Source organism: Ceratina calcarata, unplaced genomic scaffold, assembly GCF_001652005.2.
Source record: "Ceratina calcarata isolate Rehan_Ccalc_2016 unplaced genomic scaffold, ASM165200v1 scaffold434.2, whole genome shotgun sequence".
Classification (NCBI taxonomy): Eukaryota; Metazoa; Arthropoda; class Insecta; order Hymenoptera; family Apidae; genus Ceratina; species Ceratina calcarata.
The window spans coordinates 474-18,030 of NW_017167164.1; the positions used below are offsets into that span (position 1 = coordinate 474).

The 17,557-nt window shown below is 41.6% G+C and overlaps 2 protein-coding genes across 4 annotated transcripts; both read right to left on the reverse strand.

Annotated features, from left to right (window-relative positions):
• Window positions 1–6: 6 nt before the first annotated feature.
• On the reverse strand, window positions 7–4,339 carry LOC108626910 (ornithine decarboxylase 1-like). Of its 2 annotated transcripts, none has more exons than XM_018027851.2 (6): window positions 3,957–4,339; window positions 1,804–1,977; window positions 1,494–1,733; window positions 1,337–1,413; window positions 1,086–1,259; window positions 7–999 (listed from the first exon to the last, which is right to left on the reverse strand). In XM_018027851.2, exons 3-6 carry the CDS (start codon window positions 1,678–1,680, stop codon window positions 19–21), a joined length of 1,419 nt encoding a protein of 472 aa, XP_017883340.1. In that variant the 5' UTR covers window positions 1,681–1,733; window positions 1,804–1,977; window positions 3,957–4,339; the 3' UTR covers window positions 7–18. The 2 variants fall into 2 exon arrangements, with proteins under 2 accessions (XP_017883340.1, XP_026670981.1); XM_026815180.1 differs by lacking the exon at window positions 3,957–4,339 and adding an exon at window positions 2,581–2,866.
• A 1,483-nt stretch (window positions 4,340–5,822) lies between these two features.
• Window positions 5,823–10,782, reverse strand: LOC108626909 (WD repeat-containing protein 26). Of its 2 annotated transcripts, none has more exons than XM_018027849.2 (11): window positions 10,330–10,782; window positions 9,710–9,940; window positions 8,996–9,155; window positions 8,758–8,928; window positions 8,384–8,557; window positions 8,123–8,308; window positions 7,781–8,047; window positions 7,556–7,701; window positions 7,278–7,486; window positions 6,974–7,168; window positions 5,823–6,898 (listed from the first exon to the last, which is right to left on the reverse strand). In XM_018027849.2, exons 1-11 carry the CDS (start codon window positions 10,341–10,343, stop codon window positions 6,843–6,845), a joined length of 1,809 nt encoding a protein of 602 aa, XP_017883338.1. In that variant the 5' UTR covers window positions 10,344–10,782; the 3' UTR covers window positions 5,823–6,842. The 2 variants fall into 2 exon arrangements, with proteins under 2 accessions (XP_017883338.1, XP_017883339.1); XM_018027850.2 differs by having other exon boundaries at window positions 9,710–10,212.
• Window positions 10,783–17,557: the final 6,775 nt, after the last annotated feature.

Genomic DNA, 17,557 nt, shown 5'->3' on the forward strand with positions numbered 1-17,557 from the left:
GTCTTTCGTCGTCGCGTATTAATTCAAAGGATCGACTTCGACGTAATCGTAAATATAGGACGACGGCGGATTATTAGCGCCATTCAATATCTCCGTGGCTGTAAGTTCGATGTTCGGATTGTGCCATCCGTTCGTATCGTTGCCACCGATGTCCAGGCCGAGTCGTAAATTAGCCGGAGTGTTGCCGATGACGAAGTGCTCCTCGGTCAAAGGCAGAGCATTTTTTAAAAGGCACCAAATGTTCTCGTCGGCGATGACGTGAACTTTCGGTACCGGGAATCCGTTGAACGGCGAAGCGACCGGCAGAGTGTAAGCTCCCATATTTTCAAAGATGATCCAATCCCCGAGATCCATGTCGTGCAGCAGAACGTTTTCGACGACTTGATCTAAACCGTCGCAGGTCGGTCCCCAGATGCTCGAGGGGATCATTTTCCCGCAACCTTTCTTCAAAGGTATCGGAGTCACGTGCTGATGATCGTACAGTAGACAATTGAAAGATCCGTAAACGCCGTCGTTGATGTAGTACATGTTGTGCGTAATGACATTGGGCGAAGCTTCGTTGCTGCGGACCGAACGCTTGCTGTGAATACTGGTCGCGAGTGTAAATGCAGAGGCCACGTAGAAGCGGCCGGGTTCAGCGATTACGTGAACGGCGTCGGTGTTGAAGTACTCGTCGAGCGCTTTATTGACGACGTCGGCGATCTTGTCGATGCTGGTACCTTTGTTCCCCGGGTAACCGCCGCCGATGTCCAAGAGATGCGGCTTGAAACCGATGTCGGTCGCCAGATCGAACAGCGATCTGGCGTGGCGTATGGCCCGATGGAACACGGGTGGATCTTGACAACCGGAACCAACGTGAAAGCTGATTCCGATCACGTCGAGACCCAGCACGCGCGCGAGGCGCAGAAGATTGGGTGCCTCGTAAATCGGATCGCAACCGAATTTCATGCCCAACTGGCATTGAGCTACTTCTGCGTCGCAACGGATTCGAATGACGACCTGAAAGTCAAAGGATGATTCGATCATTTTATACGACTGAGAAGAAGCGTAACTTAAGGAAACAAGGAGAATATATTTTATGCTACCTTGGCATCGGGATGAAGTTTCTTAATCTTATGCAATTCGCTTTCGTTATCTACCGTCATTGCATCGACTCCGACAGCGGCGGCATGACGAATATGTGACGCTGGTTTAGCTGGATTCGCGAAGATGATTCTAGACGCGTCGACACCGACGCTTAATACCTTGTTAATCTCCGTCTAGGAATTGTGAACAATAAATCTAAGTTAGATAGTCGCTTATCTTGAGTATCTATGTGTATCAAATTTCCACTTACTTTGGAGGCGCAATCGAAACCAATGCCGAGAGCGGCCAATACTTCGATCACGATCAAGTTGTCGTTGCATTTCACAGCTGAAATCGAACAATGAGATTTAGTTAGATTATATTTCTAAACGAGATCTAGGTCGTACGTATTTTTTCAATAGTCGTACCGTAGTAGGGGCTGACGCGTGGCAATTTTTCCGTCCATACTCGATGTTTTCTGACGATGTCTCCAACGTCGAGCACGTAGAAGGCTTCTTCTTGCAATCCGCTCAACGCGATATCCTTGATGACGGTTCTAGCGTTCGACGCACGGTCCAGAACATGAATACGTTCGTCCAGATTCGTTACCTTCATATTGACTATTTTATAAACTTCCGTAAGATACTCTGTAGGCGCTAGGCAGCAAACTGTAAAAGTTCGGCAATTAGACGTTTACGTTCGTTCGACTTGGGAACGATGTATCGGAACGACACGCACGAGGCAGCTGTCTGTGAGAATTGGGTGAGCCGTGAGGAGTCGGGTCAAGACAAGATAACTATGGAGGTGCTAGCAAAGTCACGGGGGCTCTGTTTTAAGGTACAACTTCCAGTTGTCGCAGTTATTCACGCACCTACCAATAGACTGGCCCACCAGCCTATCGCAGATTGAACCCTGCAACAAAAGATCACATCGTTACTGTTTCATATATTAATTAAAACTCATCTCGAGAAACGGACTCTTAATAGAAAATATAGACAATTTTGATAAAGCAATCGAATCCGGAGTACTCATTACTAGTCCGAGCAGAAAGCATTATACATAATTTTGTTTTCTCAAGGATTTCGATAAAAGGAATTCTTATATTAACGAGAAAGGCTTCATATCTTGCGAAATAAAAATTTGAGAACAATTGACAACGAGATATTCTAAACGACATTTAATTTATGAAATAGTAATCAGGGATATATTGATCGGTTTTTCAGGGGTCGTTTAGACTTTTGTTGCAAACATTTTTTTAACATTCACAAAATTATCTTATCGAATTTTATCAGTATTAATCATATGTGTTTCTTGCCAGTCGTTTAAGATAGCTTGAACGTCATTGAAACAAAATGGCAAGGAGCAGTAATTTCTTTTTTAATCTGTTTTCCTGAGCAAACAACTTCGCCTTCAAAACTAAAGAATTACACAACACGATGATGTAAAAGACTAAACACTTGTAACAAAGAAAGCATGACGCAAGAGCTTTTAAATGAAGTAATTATCAAGACTCACCTGGCGTTTAAAAGTAATTCTCGTAGCTTTAATGACACCTATCACCAAATAAAATCGGGCAAAGGTTTAAACGCGCTTAAACCTTTGTAGGACGACTAGTTTCAATAATAAATCTGAGACTGTCACTGATTTAAGACAGAAGAAACTGTTTCACTTATTCTTTATACGAGACTGTCGGTCAAAGATTCATGTGGACAACGGAGAGCGCAGGATAATACTGAACCTGAAGCAACTATTTCGGCCACTATTTATACGAGAAAGATAAGTACTATCAGGCAGGCTTTGCGTGGTACCAAGTCTACTTCAGGGAACAAAGCTTATCTGACGGCCAAGAAATACATGTTTCACAAAGATCCAGTGGGACGTATGGAGGGGTAATGCACACGCCACTCAGAGATCAGGTCTTCATTGGGGGCACGGAAATACCGTGTATAATCTACGCTTAAGGTGTTAAGAATTATAGATTGCTATCATTCATCAAAATCGGATGACAGTTGATAACATCTGTGTTATAATTCACGATTAAGGCGCACAGGTGCGCATTAAACTATTAATTCTGCTGCTTCCACCGAGCTAATTCCTGTTTCATGGAAATAGAACGTTCATTATCTTAAAAAAGTAGAACAGATTTTATTTTATTTCCTGGCTTATGAGGCAAATGTACAGAAGTCGGATCAGACAAATTCATCTACTGGGATTTTGCTCAAAGTTGCTTGTTATACCTCAGAAAGAATGTCGCCATTGGGATTACCATATGCGTGCTAAGAATTTCGATACACAAAAGTTGAAACGATATTTTTGTATCGGATATTGGAACTTTACTGGTTTGTACAGGAAATATATCAGGCCAAGTTTGGTATAAAACGAGCTGGAAGATAACATGACAAGCATCGGCTACAAACTGGATCGCAAACATACTGTCGGCGAGACGGTCGAATGTTTGCAAATTAGTTACTCTATTATGTTAATACGTATTGTACCGAATGAGTAATACGAAGTCGTGTCAATTAACGTCGCTCACTTACAAAACAGATAACCAGAGAAATTGATGAAATTACGTTCCAATAAATAACGTCCCTCGTCCAACAGAGAAATTAGAGGAAAACGGTTGTGCGTAACAAGGAAATACCGAACGAGGAAAATCATGATTCATCGGTCGAAAAATATTGAACCTGCGAGCATATATGTATATATATTTTGGGCAAAGAATCGTAACACGCGTTCTAGATTATAGCAAGTCGTGACTCAGAGATAACTAAGACGAAAATTTTCACGTGATAGGGGAGGTGTGCAAGCACATCCATCTGTCCGTACATAACGGCCATCCTTCGTCCATTCGGGTGGACATAACGTCTTACGTGGATATTCATACGTACCGTATCAAATGATCGCCACCCTGCGGGTCGGCACTCGGTTTTTGACGGAATGATGGAAGTTTTCGGTGACTGGATCACAAAAATCAGTCAGATCGGTCGATGAAGATCGGTGGTTCGTTCGCGCTGGGTCCAGTGCTCGTCGGATTCTCTCGCGACCAAATGCCCGTTACAAGAATCGAGAAAGGACATTCGTTTGCCCGGTCGCAACCTAGTAGAAGTCACGAGCGATCCTTAAACGGTGGGGCGGTCGGTGGACTCGTGGCTCGTATCGCGGAGTCGTGTTTAATTTCGTGGAATGGTCGAGGAAACTTGATGAAACCGTAGAAGATGTTCCCACGGACACACCGCACCGAGCAGGAGCTCCCGGAAAGGTTCGCGTTCACAAACGCATCCGACCTATGCCGTGGAGTTGGGGCGGGGGGGAGTTTGCGTGGGTGATTTTCGGATCATCACCGAACACACTTGATTACAGACTATACTTCAGTATTATACTATACCTTGATCAATCCATGAGATATATCGTTGATAGCAGGTCGGGAAATACCGGGACGAATTTAAACTATCTTGAGATTATGCATATTGCATATGTTCACTTTTTATTTTATTATATTCGTTCAACTCGGAGGGACAATTATACATATATTCTGCGTGTCGTACATTTATATATAGAAATCGTGACCGTGACTTGAAACGAAAATAATAAAATATACTTCTAACACTATATATATATTCTAAATTCTAACTTACAATTAAGACTCGTTTAACTNTAATAATAATGTACATAAAGGTTTCTTCAACAAGTGTCTCTTCCTCGATGAGATGCGAATCGTAATCTAATTAGATTTGCTTTCCTAATATACAACTTCGATTGCACTGTGAAAACGTAAGTCGTTATGTGGAGATATCGGTGTTTTTACGCTTAAGTATAATATTATGGTTTATCCAATTTCGTTAATCGCCTCGTTATATGGTCCAAAACTATTTAAACATCGTGTAATACGCGGTCGAACGTAAGATAATACTGTTGAAAAAGTGTACAGTTCGTTTGAATTATTCATTCCTCTACCATAAATTAAGTAAGATTAATCACGTCTTCCAATTTCCACGTTTCCACGAAACGCCCTTTGTCCACACGAAATAGTTGAAATTCTATTCGAACATGCCACGTCTTACATAATTTTATTGTGTCACACTGATATTTTACAGAACTAATTATTATTCCTCGACGATTTGTCTGCTGTTCAGGGAAGCAAGCATTTCACAACCAAATATAAAAATAATTAATTATACGAAAATAACTGATCACTTAGTACGAAAATAGTGACCACTTTGTCAGTATACTAGAAATACAGAAACGATTTATTGAAAGACTTTATTGCGAAATATCAGTTTCTTGTATTTGTCTATGACTCGTCTGCATTAATTACTTGTCACATCGCAAATCATACGAAATTATTACACGTTCATCGAAATTATGAAAAGATGACTCTTCAATTAGATTATAAAGTGCTAAGGCACCGTAGGTAAATGCAAATGATAATAGTGATTGATATCATATCTCACTATAATTTTAGGGGCATAACTACCGACATTTTCTTCTCGTTTATATTTATCTCGATTATATTTTACGATGTACCTCTAATTTGCATTTCGAGATTATTCTATTTTGTTGATGAAAAAGTTGGCGAAATTTAAAAAACATGTCGCTGTAGGCAGAATTAAAAAAAAAGGCATTAGATGTAGGAGTAGGTACCAAAGATCTTGGATCGGTGAATTAAGTCTAATAAATTCGAAACAAATCGAACGCGTGATCAACGATTCCCTATGAATCCCTACTATAGTAAAATTTCCATGAGCGTGACAATATAAGGCAAATGTAATTTAATTCGTAAATTTTCGATACCAAGTACATACATACGTTTTATGATAATATGAAATCACAGTATTGAATGAAGGTACTAACATCATGCTGAACTTTCAAATTCAGTTTTTATTTCAATTTCATATAGTAAAATCGATCAATGTTCGTTAAATTTTCTGACTAATCTTGAATATAGAATCGCATGTCTCGCAACAGAGTTTATACGTTTATAAACTTCACACGTCACACCTCGCCTATTCGCCGTGACAAATTATTTAATGAAAATTAAAACTCTTCTCGTATAGTGTTTACGTTAATTCTACCTTCTTTATCCTGCATATACAATTCGAAACATACGGTATCAATGTAGGATGGCAGTTACATATATATATATGTGAAAAATGAGAACACTCTCATCAACGATTTAAAAAATTAATTAAAAATCCATTAAGCATGAGATTGTTATTTACAGCATTTTATTTTTAGAAAGATTAAATTTGACATAGTCCTTGTCAAAACAATATTCCTCCTCCTCCTTTACGATAATTGCGCAAAAACTAGAAATTTTACTTCTTGCAATGTCCATTGCTTCGTTATTTATTACTGCACATTTAATATATTTTTTTTTTCTTTACATCCAAGCTACGGTAGAATTTGTTGAATTTTTATTTGATCGTAAACTATAATAGCAAACATATTATGCTGTCATTCGTTCTCAGAGAAGTGTACATTATTGAACGCGTGTGTACCGGTTAATTTCGATAGCCAAAAGAAACAAGACTTTCCATATAAAATCCGTTAATCAAGAAGAGAGAGGTTTTTAAATACACCCGATCATTAGTTGTTTAATCAGATTAGCAGTTGATGCTAACGTATCTCTCGTCTCACAACGGTAGTCGTAGACTTACGGTAACGAGGCATAAAGAGAGATAACTGCTATGGGCAGGAAAGAGTCAGTATAACGATCAATATGACAGTCTTTTGAACACCATGAGGTCATGGGAACACTGATATACTGTAGTTCGCTACGATACCATTTCATGCCATCCACTACCATTCGAAGAGTTGCTTTCTAATGGTACTGCAATTTAAACATACAAATTCGTGTCAGATCTACGGATTTAGTCTTCGTTCGATCTCCTTGGAAACGACTTACCAGTCTTGTCACTATCGACTTTCTCCGGCGTGGACGATCTAGGGCCCCATATTCTTACTGTGCAATCGTCTGATACAGAAGCCATCATTTGGTGATACACGGGATTCCATGATACACAATTCACTGTCCTACTATGTCCTGTTAGAGTTGCTATAGGTAGTTCTCTTTTGATATGCCATACGTACACTTTAGTATCTGTAACAAATTGTACAGGGTGCTCGTTTTTGGCATTTTCTTGTTTTGTTGTCCAATCTTGTAGAGGCTCCAACGGTGTCTTAGAATTTAAACTGCTTCAAAGACTTACCTTCACTACCGGATGCAATGAAATCTTGATTCACACCACCGAAACAACTGTGAATTGTGAAATGGCCTTGAGTTACACCTTGGAAACGTCTTACTAAACATCTGTCTTGCAAATCCCAAAGGTGTACACCTTGATTAGCTACGTTGAGAAGCGCGAGTCGATCAGCTTTATTTACACTAAAGGACATTAGGGGATGATCTTCTTGCAATCTGCGATATATCAAACATTATAATAACGTATCACGTAGCGCATTGTTCGTGTGGGGAAGCAAATATTACATTGTAACATCGCATAGTTCGTCGAAGTTGTATCCCCGAATTCGATGATGCGAGTCGGCAGCCAGGACCGTTTTCCCGTCGTTTTTGCACCACAGACACTTCACTCTGACCCCTTCCCAAGACTCCGTGACGTTGCCTTCTATGTCCTGAAATTTCGCGATCACATATTTATTAGATACTCGAGCAACCACGTACGTTGCGCTACACGTTCAATTGATATGTTACAAATTGATAGAACTGTCCGCGAAGCCCTCCCGCGACAAACTTCCGTGAGTCAGGATACCAGGCACAAGCTGTTAGTGAGTCGTCAGTGCTTTGAGTGACTGTCGCGCGTAGTTCGTAATCAGGCGGGTCGATACTCCAAAGCCAAAGCTCCGGGCAATCTTCAGGTCCGCAGGCAATTAAAAGGCTGCTATCGGGACTCCATGCGATTAACGCCACCCCATAAGTGTGACCTTCTAACGTTTTCCTGTGTGTCACCCTCAGTGTATCCTATTTTAAATAGTACCAAGCTATCACACTGATTGATCAGCAAATACACACTTACTCGGAGCTTTTCGTACTCACTGGATCGACGTCCCAAATGATTACAGTCATATCTTTCGAACCCGTGGCTAGCTTGCGACCGTCGGGAGAGAATTTACAATACCACACTTCGTCACAATGATTATTGAGCACCTGTATAGTATGGCATGGGAACTGTTCTTTGCTACAGCTGTGGTCCACGAGTAGCGACACATTTTCTAAGCTTGTCTAATGATAGAAAAGTAAATCAATCGAAGTTGCGTCGGGAGTAGAGAAGCGACGGAAAAAAATGATGAGTAGTACCTGAGTTTGTGTTACATGGTATGTACATTGTTGATTTTGCATTTCCACAGCTTGGCACAAGAGAGAGTGAAGGCGTCTCGGTGGTAACATAATGGAGGGTGGCAGGTATTTCTGTAGTCTGTCCATTAGAGCAGCCCTCGAGACTGCACCTTTGCCATCCCAGCCTGCACGTGTCTGTTAACAAGTGTCTATTTGCTAGTGATCAAATTTTCAGTAACTGGTTAGTTTCAGAATATTTCTATATCCATACAAAATTCAATCTTTGAAAATGCATTAGTACGTACAAAACAAAGTGTAACAACAGGCGTTTCTCGATACATACATACATTCATGAATAGAATATAGACTGGAACAAGAACGTGAATGTATATTACCTGCAATTCATCGCGTCCACTACACATCATAAATGCAGATAACTGATGAACACGACCAGTGTTATGCCCTAACGGTGTCAGTTCATTGCGTAAAACGTGCAATGCTTCCAATACTAATCCTTCCTCCAAGTATTCTAAATATTTTTGCTCTAGTAACAAGAACTTCATCTCCTATAAATAAATAATTATTAGCGCAACGTACGTAGGCGCATTGAAACGCGCTAAGGACTATATTTACTATTAGACTTTGATTCGCTCCGTTTAAAAATGTTTTTAGTTCGCTAAGATCGTGTTCCGCCTTTGTCCAGTCACCGTCCATTACGTGCTGTCTAAATTTCGCTGCCGACGGGTGGTCTAAACGACAACCAGATTCTTGCATCAGGAGATCTGCTGTGCGACTGTAAATTACATTTCACACTGTGAATTCAGCATGGGAAAAATTGAACGACTTGATGAAAATGGGTTTCGTTCAGGTGTGATAGTTTCGATTGCGATCTCAGTGAAATACAATAAGAATTTGATAGAGTTAAAGGCAGCTCGTGCCCTCACAAAATGTACGTGCCTCTTCTTTTATTGCCAGGATCATTATAAAGCAAATATAACTTTAGATACTGCTGATACTGCATGTGCGTCCCTGCATGCATACTGCTGATAGATACTGCAAAGATACTGCTGACTATATTTCAAGTTTCTATAATTAGCTTTCTCCCACCAATGAGTGTGCAGTTTAGATAGGTTGCGATACAATACTTCTGATAAATGTACATACAAGGAAAACTGAAGATGAACAAAGGAAACTTTCAGATTGTAAAAGAAATGAGAACTGCTGAAGTTAAACTGTAACATTTTCAACTGGTTATCAAATCTTGATTGTAATACACGACGTTTCCTTCGTTCGATGAGATCATTTTGTGATCACAGTAGACAGACGTAGAGGAAGGAAGGTACATACTTAAGTCCAACCGTCTTCAAATGTTGTCCAATGAGCCTGACAATGTCTTGATTGGTTTTGTCCATTACTTTCGGCGGTCCCATATTCTGATTCGTTTCCCCATTTACACCATTGATGTCATTATCCGATTCTGGTAACACGTTGCCATTTGCATGAGGTCCGCCGGAGTCGGACCCATTCTGCTGTAGCCCGGAGGAAATGCCACCGTTTGAAGCCTGCTGTTGCATTATGCTGTCATGCACAGGGAAATGTTACCCGTGACGGCAATAGTAGTCCAGAATAGTAACACGCGCTTGTACTAAGTGTGGTACATTCTATCTTGACTCAAACGTCTCTTCTGTTATTATTATTATTACTTTTTTTTTTCTGATTCGTTTAAAGAGATTTAAAATGCAATGTACGAAAGATCTATGACTACTCGATGAAAGGATTTGAACAAATAAGAAAACCGCTTGATAGACAGCACATATGAAAGGAATCCGACGTCGATACGTCTTGAGATTCTGCAAGGAAGAAGATACACGTGAGAGCGTCATTACGAAGGGGGTAAGCCCCTTCGTTTGTTGACTACGCGGTCGCGATGATCTAGGGCCCTGTTTTTTTTTTTTTTTTTGCGTTACCGATAGTTTTCCATCTCAGGGTCGGTGTGGTGCTCGTCCGCTGGTCGTAGGGTAGCCGGGAGGGAACTACGAGACCTTTTGCACGGTGGCGGAGCGAGTCCACCGTCTTCTGACTCGCTGCTCGAGGCCAGGCTTATGCGCGTACCGCCCCGTTTTTCACACGATTATTGTCCTTAAGATCGGCTGGTGGGGCTGGGGCTGGAGTACGCACGCAGCCACACACGGTCGCGTTGCACGGAAAACTCGTAGCCTCCCCCCTTTTTTTCGCCACTTCTCTCCCTGACTGATGTGTATCCCGTTTATCCCGTCGGACCTCACGCCCGACGATCAGAAAAACGAAGAAAAACAGAATTCTTGTACGCCTGCCAAAACGGATACGAACAATGACTGCTACACAGCTGATACTTGTTTAGATCGTCGTTTACGTCACACTGTGATCTTTGCAGATAGTTCCGCTGACTATCGCGCTCCCTATGTCCGTTGAGAAACGACTTTCTAACTCGAAAATGCGCATTGCTTGCCTCCCGGATTGTAAGATGGGGCCGTTTGCCTGTTGCGACGCGATCCAGCGCGTAAGTTGATTTCCTCTTTATAACAATTGTTTATAAATTGTTCTGAAAACGTATGTATACACGAAATAACTGTTATTACTTAAACATCGTTTTCTTGACTTCCGATTTATTAAAAACATGGGTGATCGGTTACGCGGACGGAACAAATTTATATCGTAACAAAAATATGTAACCAAACGTTGAATTTTTTATTGTAAATCTACGAAATCGACGTAGTACGATTATTTGTATCTCAACATTCGTAGGATCTCGATAAACCGTGTTGTAAGCACAAAGTTTCTCGCGGTATTTTCTATAATGTTAGGTTAGTTCATCGACCATGGAAAGCCGCCGCTAGTTGTCCCGCTAGTCAGTCAGTCGCCGGCCGCCGGTGCAACACGTCCTGTTAATGTCTCGTCGTAGCTTGACACGTTTCGCTTTGCAGAACTATATCTGAAATTCTTACAACGTTGTTCTAATTACCGGGGAGGTAGACAGATAGAATTAAAAATGTTGTTCGCGGCACGGTCAGAACGGTCTTCTCGCGGTTCGAATAACATGTGAAATATCTTCGCTCGGGAAACGTTTACGTGAGATCAAAGAATTCTCTTCTCGTGCACGACGGTGTACGCGCGATTTGTGTTGTGTTGTGTATTTAATACCTTCCTCACGCGAAAGAGTGTTTATTCGTTTACGACCACCTGTTGCGCGCCCAAAGCAGGCTTCTTTTGTGTTACGTTGGATTAACCGGATTATGTGCATCGCCGGGATGTTCTTGCCTCTCAGATAAATCATCAGGGACATAAAAAGGTAATCGTTCGTTCCTACTCCTTCGACGGGAGCTTCCGATTGCGATTGAACCGGAAATTAGAACACACGAGTGCCTCTTTTATTAATTGACATAGTTAGATGGAATGACGCCATTCTTTAAAAGCGTAAGTGAAATGTTTTGTCTCCTACAAGGTAAACATTTCTTTTATGATTAGAATATTAGAATACATGCACCGATCTTTTAGTATTCTGTGTAGTTTTACAGATTAGGCCATCCTGCTCATTCAATTTTCTTATAACTGCATAAAATTCGCAGTCTACTTCATTTGAAAATAATTTGTACTCGACCTTATGGTTACATGATACTTAAGATGCGTTTTCATGCAGCGAATAATTCGCTGCGAGAAGCAATTAACTGCGAATAGAAAATTGACTTGCCTTCAGGACGCCACAACTGAACAAGTGAATCAGTGCGACTGCATAAAATGTCTTATCGACAATATTTAAACTCGACAGTAAATTGGAGTATACACGCAGTATACGAAATTCAAAGAAAAAGAAATATTGCAGCAGCATCAAGTGCTACTTTGTGTTTAAGAGAGACTGCAAATTCATGCACCTCTATGCATGTATTTATATAATTTCGAGATACTTTTTACGAAATTCTTATTTGAGCTAGAATTTAGAAATAGATAAATAATATTCGTTGCAGTGGCGTGGATGGTAGCGTATACGTAAAGAATCTTCTGTATCGGACGCACAGCATATAGGCGCATACTTCGGCGACCGTACGACGGCACGTCGCCGGTGAAATGAGCCTCGCGATTGTAAGTGCGACGAAGAAGGGTTGCGAGGAGTCGAGGAGCAACGGCGCGTTGTAGATGCTTGAGAGAGGGAAGGTGCGCCACTACGTAGCGATGGCTATACTTAAATATCTTTGAAACAAACTTTTAAATATTCCGCGATAGATCAGAATAGTTATTAATACGGTCATATTGTTGGAAGCGAAATCGGGGACAGAAGGAAAGTGGGAATTATAACAACGAGTTCTTTTTATTTCATAAATTATTTATTGAAAAGAAAAAATGAAGTAATTGAACAAAAAGAATTTCTTGAATCTAGGATAGTACAATACTATTGCCTCACACATACACATAGTCGAATTTATATGCATCAGAGCCCTGAGATTTTCATGAAATCTCAATCTCCTTTGATGTACTTAACCTCCCGTCTGCGTAAGTCAAAGTTTCGTTTATTTCGTAAAATAGGATTGCAACTTGCATCGATTTATTACTGGTTGGAAAATAAGCGATGTTTCGTAGCCATCGCTAGTTGCGGGACGGAAAGAGATGGGGAGGGCACATTCCATTGTGGACGCGCATGCGCACATTCCGACTCGCGGCACCCGCGCATTCGACCGCGTGTAGCCAGTGTTGTTGAGGTTAACTTTGTCTGTTTTATATGTGTACCTATCTGGAAAAAGTGATCTTAGTGCGGGACGTGAACCGCATCTGAACACATCTTCGTGGATTAGGTAAGCATCGAGTCTAAGTTTCGCTTATAATTCTTGCGATACGCGAAGATCGCAACTTCCTCAGGACTCGATTAATATACGAGGTTTCATGCACTTTGTGCAAAAACTTCTCTCATCAGATCAACGATGATCTGTATTATCAATAATCATCTACTATCCTGTTGCTATACTTAAACCATTTCCTCTTTACATTAATGAATGGTAATTAATATCATTCGGTTACGTTTATGAAATTAAATATTTCCTATGGAATTATTAATATTGTTTTCGAACGATATTAAAACCTATTGGGAATCTAAAATAACTGGTATATTGTTTCGTACGCGTTTAAAGCGCTTCGAAGAGTTGACTGGCTGGACACAATCGTAACATACTGCATATGTAATCGTATACACAGAAAAGGCCGATTGTGGGCACAGAAAACGGTTCCCCAACGCGGCGGCTATTCTCAACTTAGGTTCGTCGTGTTGAATGTTAATACGTAGGAAACGGTAGCCGTGACTATCGCGGTATATTATGCGCTCGAAAGTAGTTTAAGTATAATAAAACATTCGTCACCGAGAAGCATTCCCACCAAACATCACTAGTTTCGGGTTTAAAAAAATAGCTGACTCCGTATTGTTTTAGATGCATGCAGTTCATACATCCAAAATAATTCTAACGATCTTAGAAATCACTGACCATGCCTAGTATACTCCCACAAATGGTAGTCCCCACTACCGTCGTGAGGTATTTTATGTACTATCCCTGCGTTAGAATTCATTGAATTACGTGTGAATATCTTATGGTATAGTGGAAAGTAAAATAGGCTAAGGAGTTTGTTATATCGCAAGTTATTATTTTAATGGCTCGAGTCAGTTTTCGTATCCTTCGCCTGCGCCTTCTGTTTGTCCTGCATAAACACGGCCTGTGCAAAATACTTTTGGAGGCTGCGGTGGAGGTCGTCGTGTGTCAGGGTAAATAATATTCAGACATCTCTTCAGCTGACCTTCGAGAGGTCGTCCAAACGCCTTTTCGTCTCTTCTAACTCACTGGATTCTGGCCTAACACGCACACAGATGATCTTCACACACGCATACTCGTTCCCTTATAACGGTCGAAGGCTACGTTAGGCCAGAATGCAGTCATACTATTCTGAGTGCGGGTATTTCGATTAACAATTCTTTTGTTCTTTTCGATCCCTTGGCTTTTTTTACGATTATTAGAATCGGCCGAGACAGACTGGATGCATGCGTCGAAAGCGGCTGAGAATCCTCAGCTATTTTTCTCGAGGAAATCACAAAGAATGTGGTCGGAGGCGGAACGCGCAGGTGCTTCTGGTTCCGTTCTCTCTTTCTTCTTTGCATCAGTTCTATCTCTCTTTCTCTCCTCCTGTTGCCTATCTCTATCTCTTGCTTCTCCACTTTCGAACCAGCCTCCAGTTCAGCTGTAAAAATCTCCTACGAAGGTCTAAATATTTGGTGGATACTGAGGGGTGATTATAATTCTTGGGCTGATGTTGCTTCGAACGAAGGAATGCCGAGGGGCGGCTAAGACAAAGCACCGTCTCTCTCTCTCTCTCTCTCTCTCCGCCCTTTATCTCTTCACCGTTGAAGATCGGTATCTATAGTCAGACGACATATGGTGGCCGGTAGGTACACAGTCCAGATTCTATATAAAGTCTGAAACCAGGGTAACTTCTCCTCTTATTTCTCTTCTTTCTTCGTCCTCCTTCCTTTCCTTCGCTTTCCCTTCCTTCGTCGTTTTCTCTCGGTTCCTTCGTTACCCTTTCTCCGTCCGTATTGGTAGCCGCCTCGTGCGTCGCTCCTCTCTTATTTTACGCTTATAATCGATCCCCTAACGCCCGGAGCCAACGCTGCGGCCATCGAATCTGCTCGCGTATAATATAACCGGTAACGCTAGTTCGCGGGTCACCACGCGAAATGAAAGTCCAATTAAGTCCAAGTCGTAAATACGAACGTTGTACGCGCGGTATTAGCCGGGTTACGCAACGTTTAGTGTCGGCAGATGTTTTCACGTTCGCGGATAATTAATAATTAGTTCAACCCGAAAGATGAACAGAGACGGAGACATCGTAAGAGAGAGAGAAAGCAGAGACGAAAGCTCATTCATAAGAATAGAGAGCGATTTTTATTATACATGTGTTATACACAGGAATTGCAAAATATTGTTTCATTTTTTATTTCTTTATGATTTAAGTTATGTTAAAGAGAAAGCAGATACTTGGATTCATAAGAGGATTGAAAAGTAGATAAGAATAATTTACGATTAGAATTACGTTAGATCTCGATGTAACATTACTGTGATCCAACTGACCGTATCAGGGATGGCGTAACGCTTCCGAATTTTAATAATGAAATGAGCTGTTGGTTCATTTTATCTACCCTTGCGCTCGTGACGATCGGCGATTCGATCGTTCGGGGTCTCGATGAAATGTAAAACAGCATTACATGTAGCGCATACAGTATACACTGTATACACGTATACGATTTACGGACGGCCGTGCCCGAGCTGCATAATCCTGTTGCACGATCCATAATGCATCAATGAGCACCGCCTGCCTGATCACAATTTATAATTTATTGGCAAGTTACGAAGCTGCATCCTCCTCGCAGTTTTTTCTTCCCTCCGTCGCGGCGCTGCGCCTTCTCGGGCACGTTGAAGATCTGCTGGTTAGCGCAGCTTCCCTCTCGGGGAGCGCGCGTGGTTCAGCAGTGGAAAAAAATCATTTGTTCCATTAGTTAATTTTTCATTACACTTTCACAGACTAGAAAGTCTGAAGACCTAAAATATATAATTTTTTCTTTATAAATATCGATTACTTGGAATGTCGTGGCATGAAATTCCTGATTTGATAAGATGATTTCCGAGGAGGCCATCGTGGAGGCATCTCTCAATTTATGTGGTACCATCATTGATATTCCGTCGAGGAGCACGACTCCTTTCTCTGACTCTCTTTCTCCCCCGGCGTGAAGAGAGGAACTCGCCATAGAAAGGAATTTATGCGAAGGGCCCTCGCGATGTTCCGACCTTCACGGTCACGTTGCAGCCGGACCTCAAACCGCACGAAGGTTATATTGCCGTACGATTCCACGCGTTGTCTCCCCCGGCTCCTAAGGACCGGGTCACATACAGAATAGAACTATTGTCAGCGTTGTACGTGTGCAGCGATTTTTATCGCGTTACAAAAATTCCATTCGGCCATTTAAAACCGCTATTCCATTGTTACAAGCATTTTTCTCTTTCATGTTTGATTTATGCAGCTACGAGTTCCACGAATTACTCACTGCGACGAGACCCTTCTATTTGATTAATTGTGATAATTAGACTAGAGGACGTGAACGAATGATCATTCTCGTTTATTTTACCATTCCCGTTAGCTTCTAATAAAAAGGGTAGTAGCCGTGGAAAAGACGTTGACGAGCGCATGTCGTCGTTGGCGAACAGAGGTAGATCTCTCCTGTGAAAAATCCGCGTGTTTCCCGGTAGAAATGGCAAGGAACGCGAGAACCACTCGTTATGCATCCGTGGATAAGGGAGGGCCGCGGGTCGTGGATTCTGTTTTCTTCGCTCTGCCGTTGGCGAAGTAAAGAAACCCGCTAGCAAGCCTCCCGATCGTGGCTCGAACGGGTGTGAATGCCCGTACGTGCCAGAAACGAATAATGAAGCCGCGGTACGATCCACGATAAAACCTGATGCCGTTGGAACGCTACTCACGTACGAATCCTTTACCTTGTACCCGATTTGCGAGCGAGCTGGTCGACATTCCCGTGCCTAAGAGCCACGTTGCCCCCGGAGTCTCCAATCATTGCTCTGCTTCTCCTTTCTATACGTACTTATGCGATCTCTTCTCTGACGCTCTTCGCTGCTCATGCCAGATATTCGCTAGGGATCAGCACTCGACTTGTAGTTAAGGATCGCTTAGAATTTGCAGAAAATCGATTTTATTTTTCTTACATTTTCTAAAAGTATAATTGCTGAAAATCTCATCGAAACCTGTCCTAACTTAACCGTTGAAGAACCCACGTGGGTTCGCTCAAGTGAACAGTAAAACAATAAAACAGTAACTTCATAATCCAATATCTTTTGCAAAGCATTCATCTTCCTATGCCATTGCATACAAAATACTTTTTTTATTTCTTCGAAGTCGAAAACGTACAGTCGAATATTTATTTATTATTAGATTCTTACAAAATATTATCGAAACAATAGTGAGAATTCGAGCATTAGGTATATACGGGCCTGTGTTCGAATTCGGCCGGCGTAGAGCGGCCACGTCGATCCACCCACGTAGAATAAGAGAGGAAAAAATTGGGAGAAAGGACCCGTGTCTGTTCTCCGCTTCTGAAAATTCATTGCTCCTCGCGCCGTT

Coding starts and splice junctions, on each gene's coding strand:
- LOC108626910 (XM_018027851.2), bottom strand. CDS start 1,680: ATGAAGGTAACGAATCTGGACGAACGTATTCATGTTCTGGACCGTGCG. Junction 1,414..1,493: donor ACGCGTCAGCCCCTACTACG/GTACGACTATTG, acceptor GTTCGATTTCAG/CTGTGAAATGCAACGACAAC. Junction 1,000..1,085: donor AACTTCATCCCGATGCCAAG/GTAGCATAAAAT, acceptor TTTGACTTTCAG/GTCGTCATTCGAATCCGTTG.
- LOC108626909 (XM_018027849.2), bottom strand. Junction 7,487..7,555: donor GAACTATGCGATGTTACAAT/GTAATATTTGCT, acceptor GATATATCGCAG/ATTGCAAGAAGATCATCCCC. Junction 7,169..7,277: donor CATTGCATCCGGTAGTGAAG/GTAAGTCTTTGA, acceptor AATTTGTTACAG/ATACTAAAGTGTACGTATGG.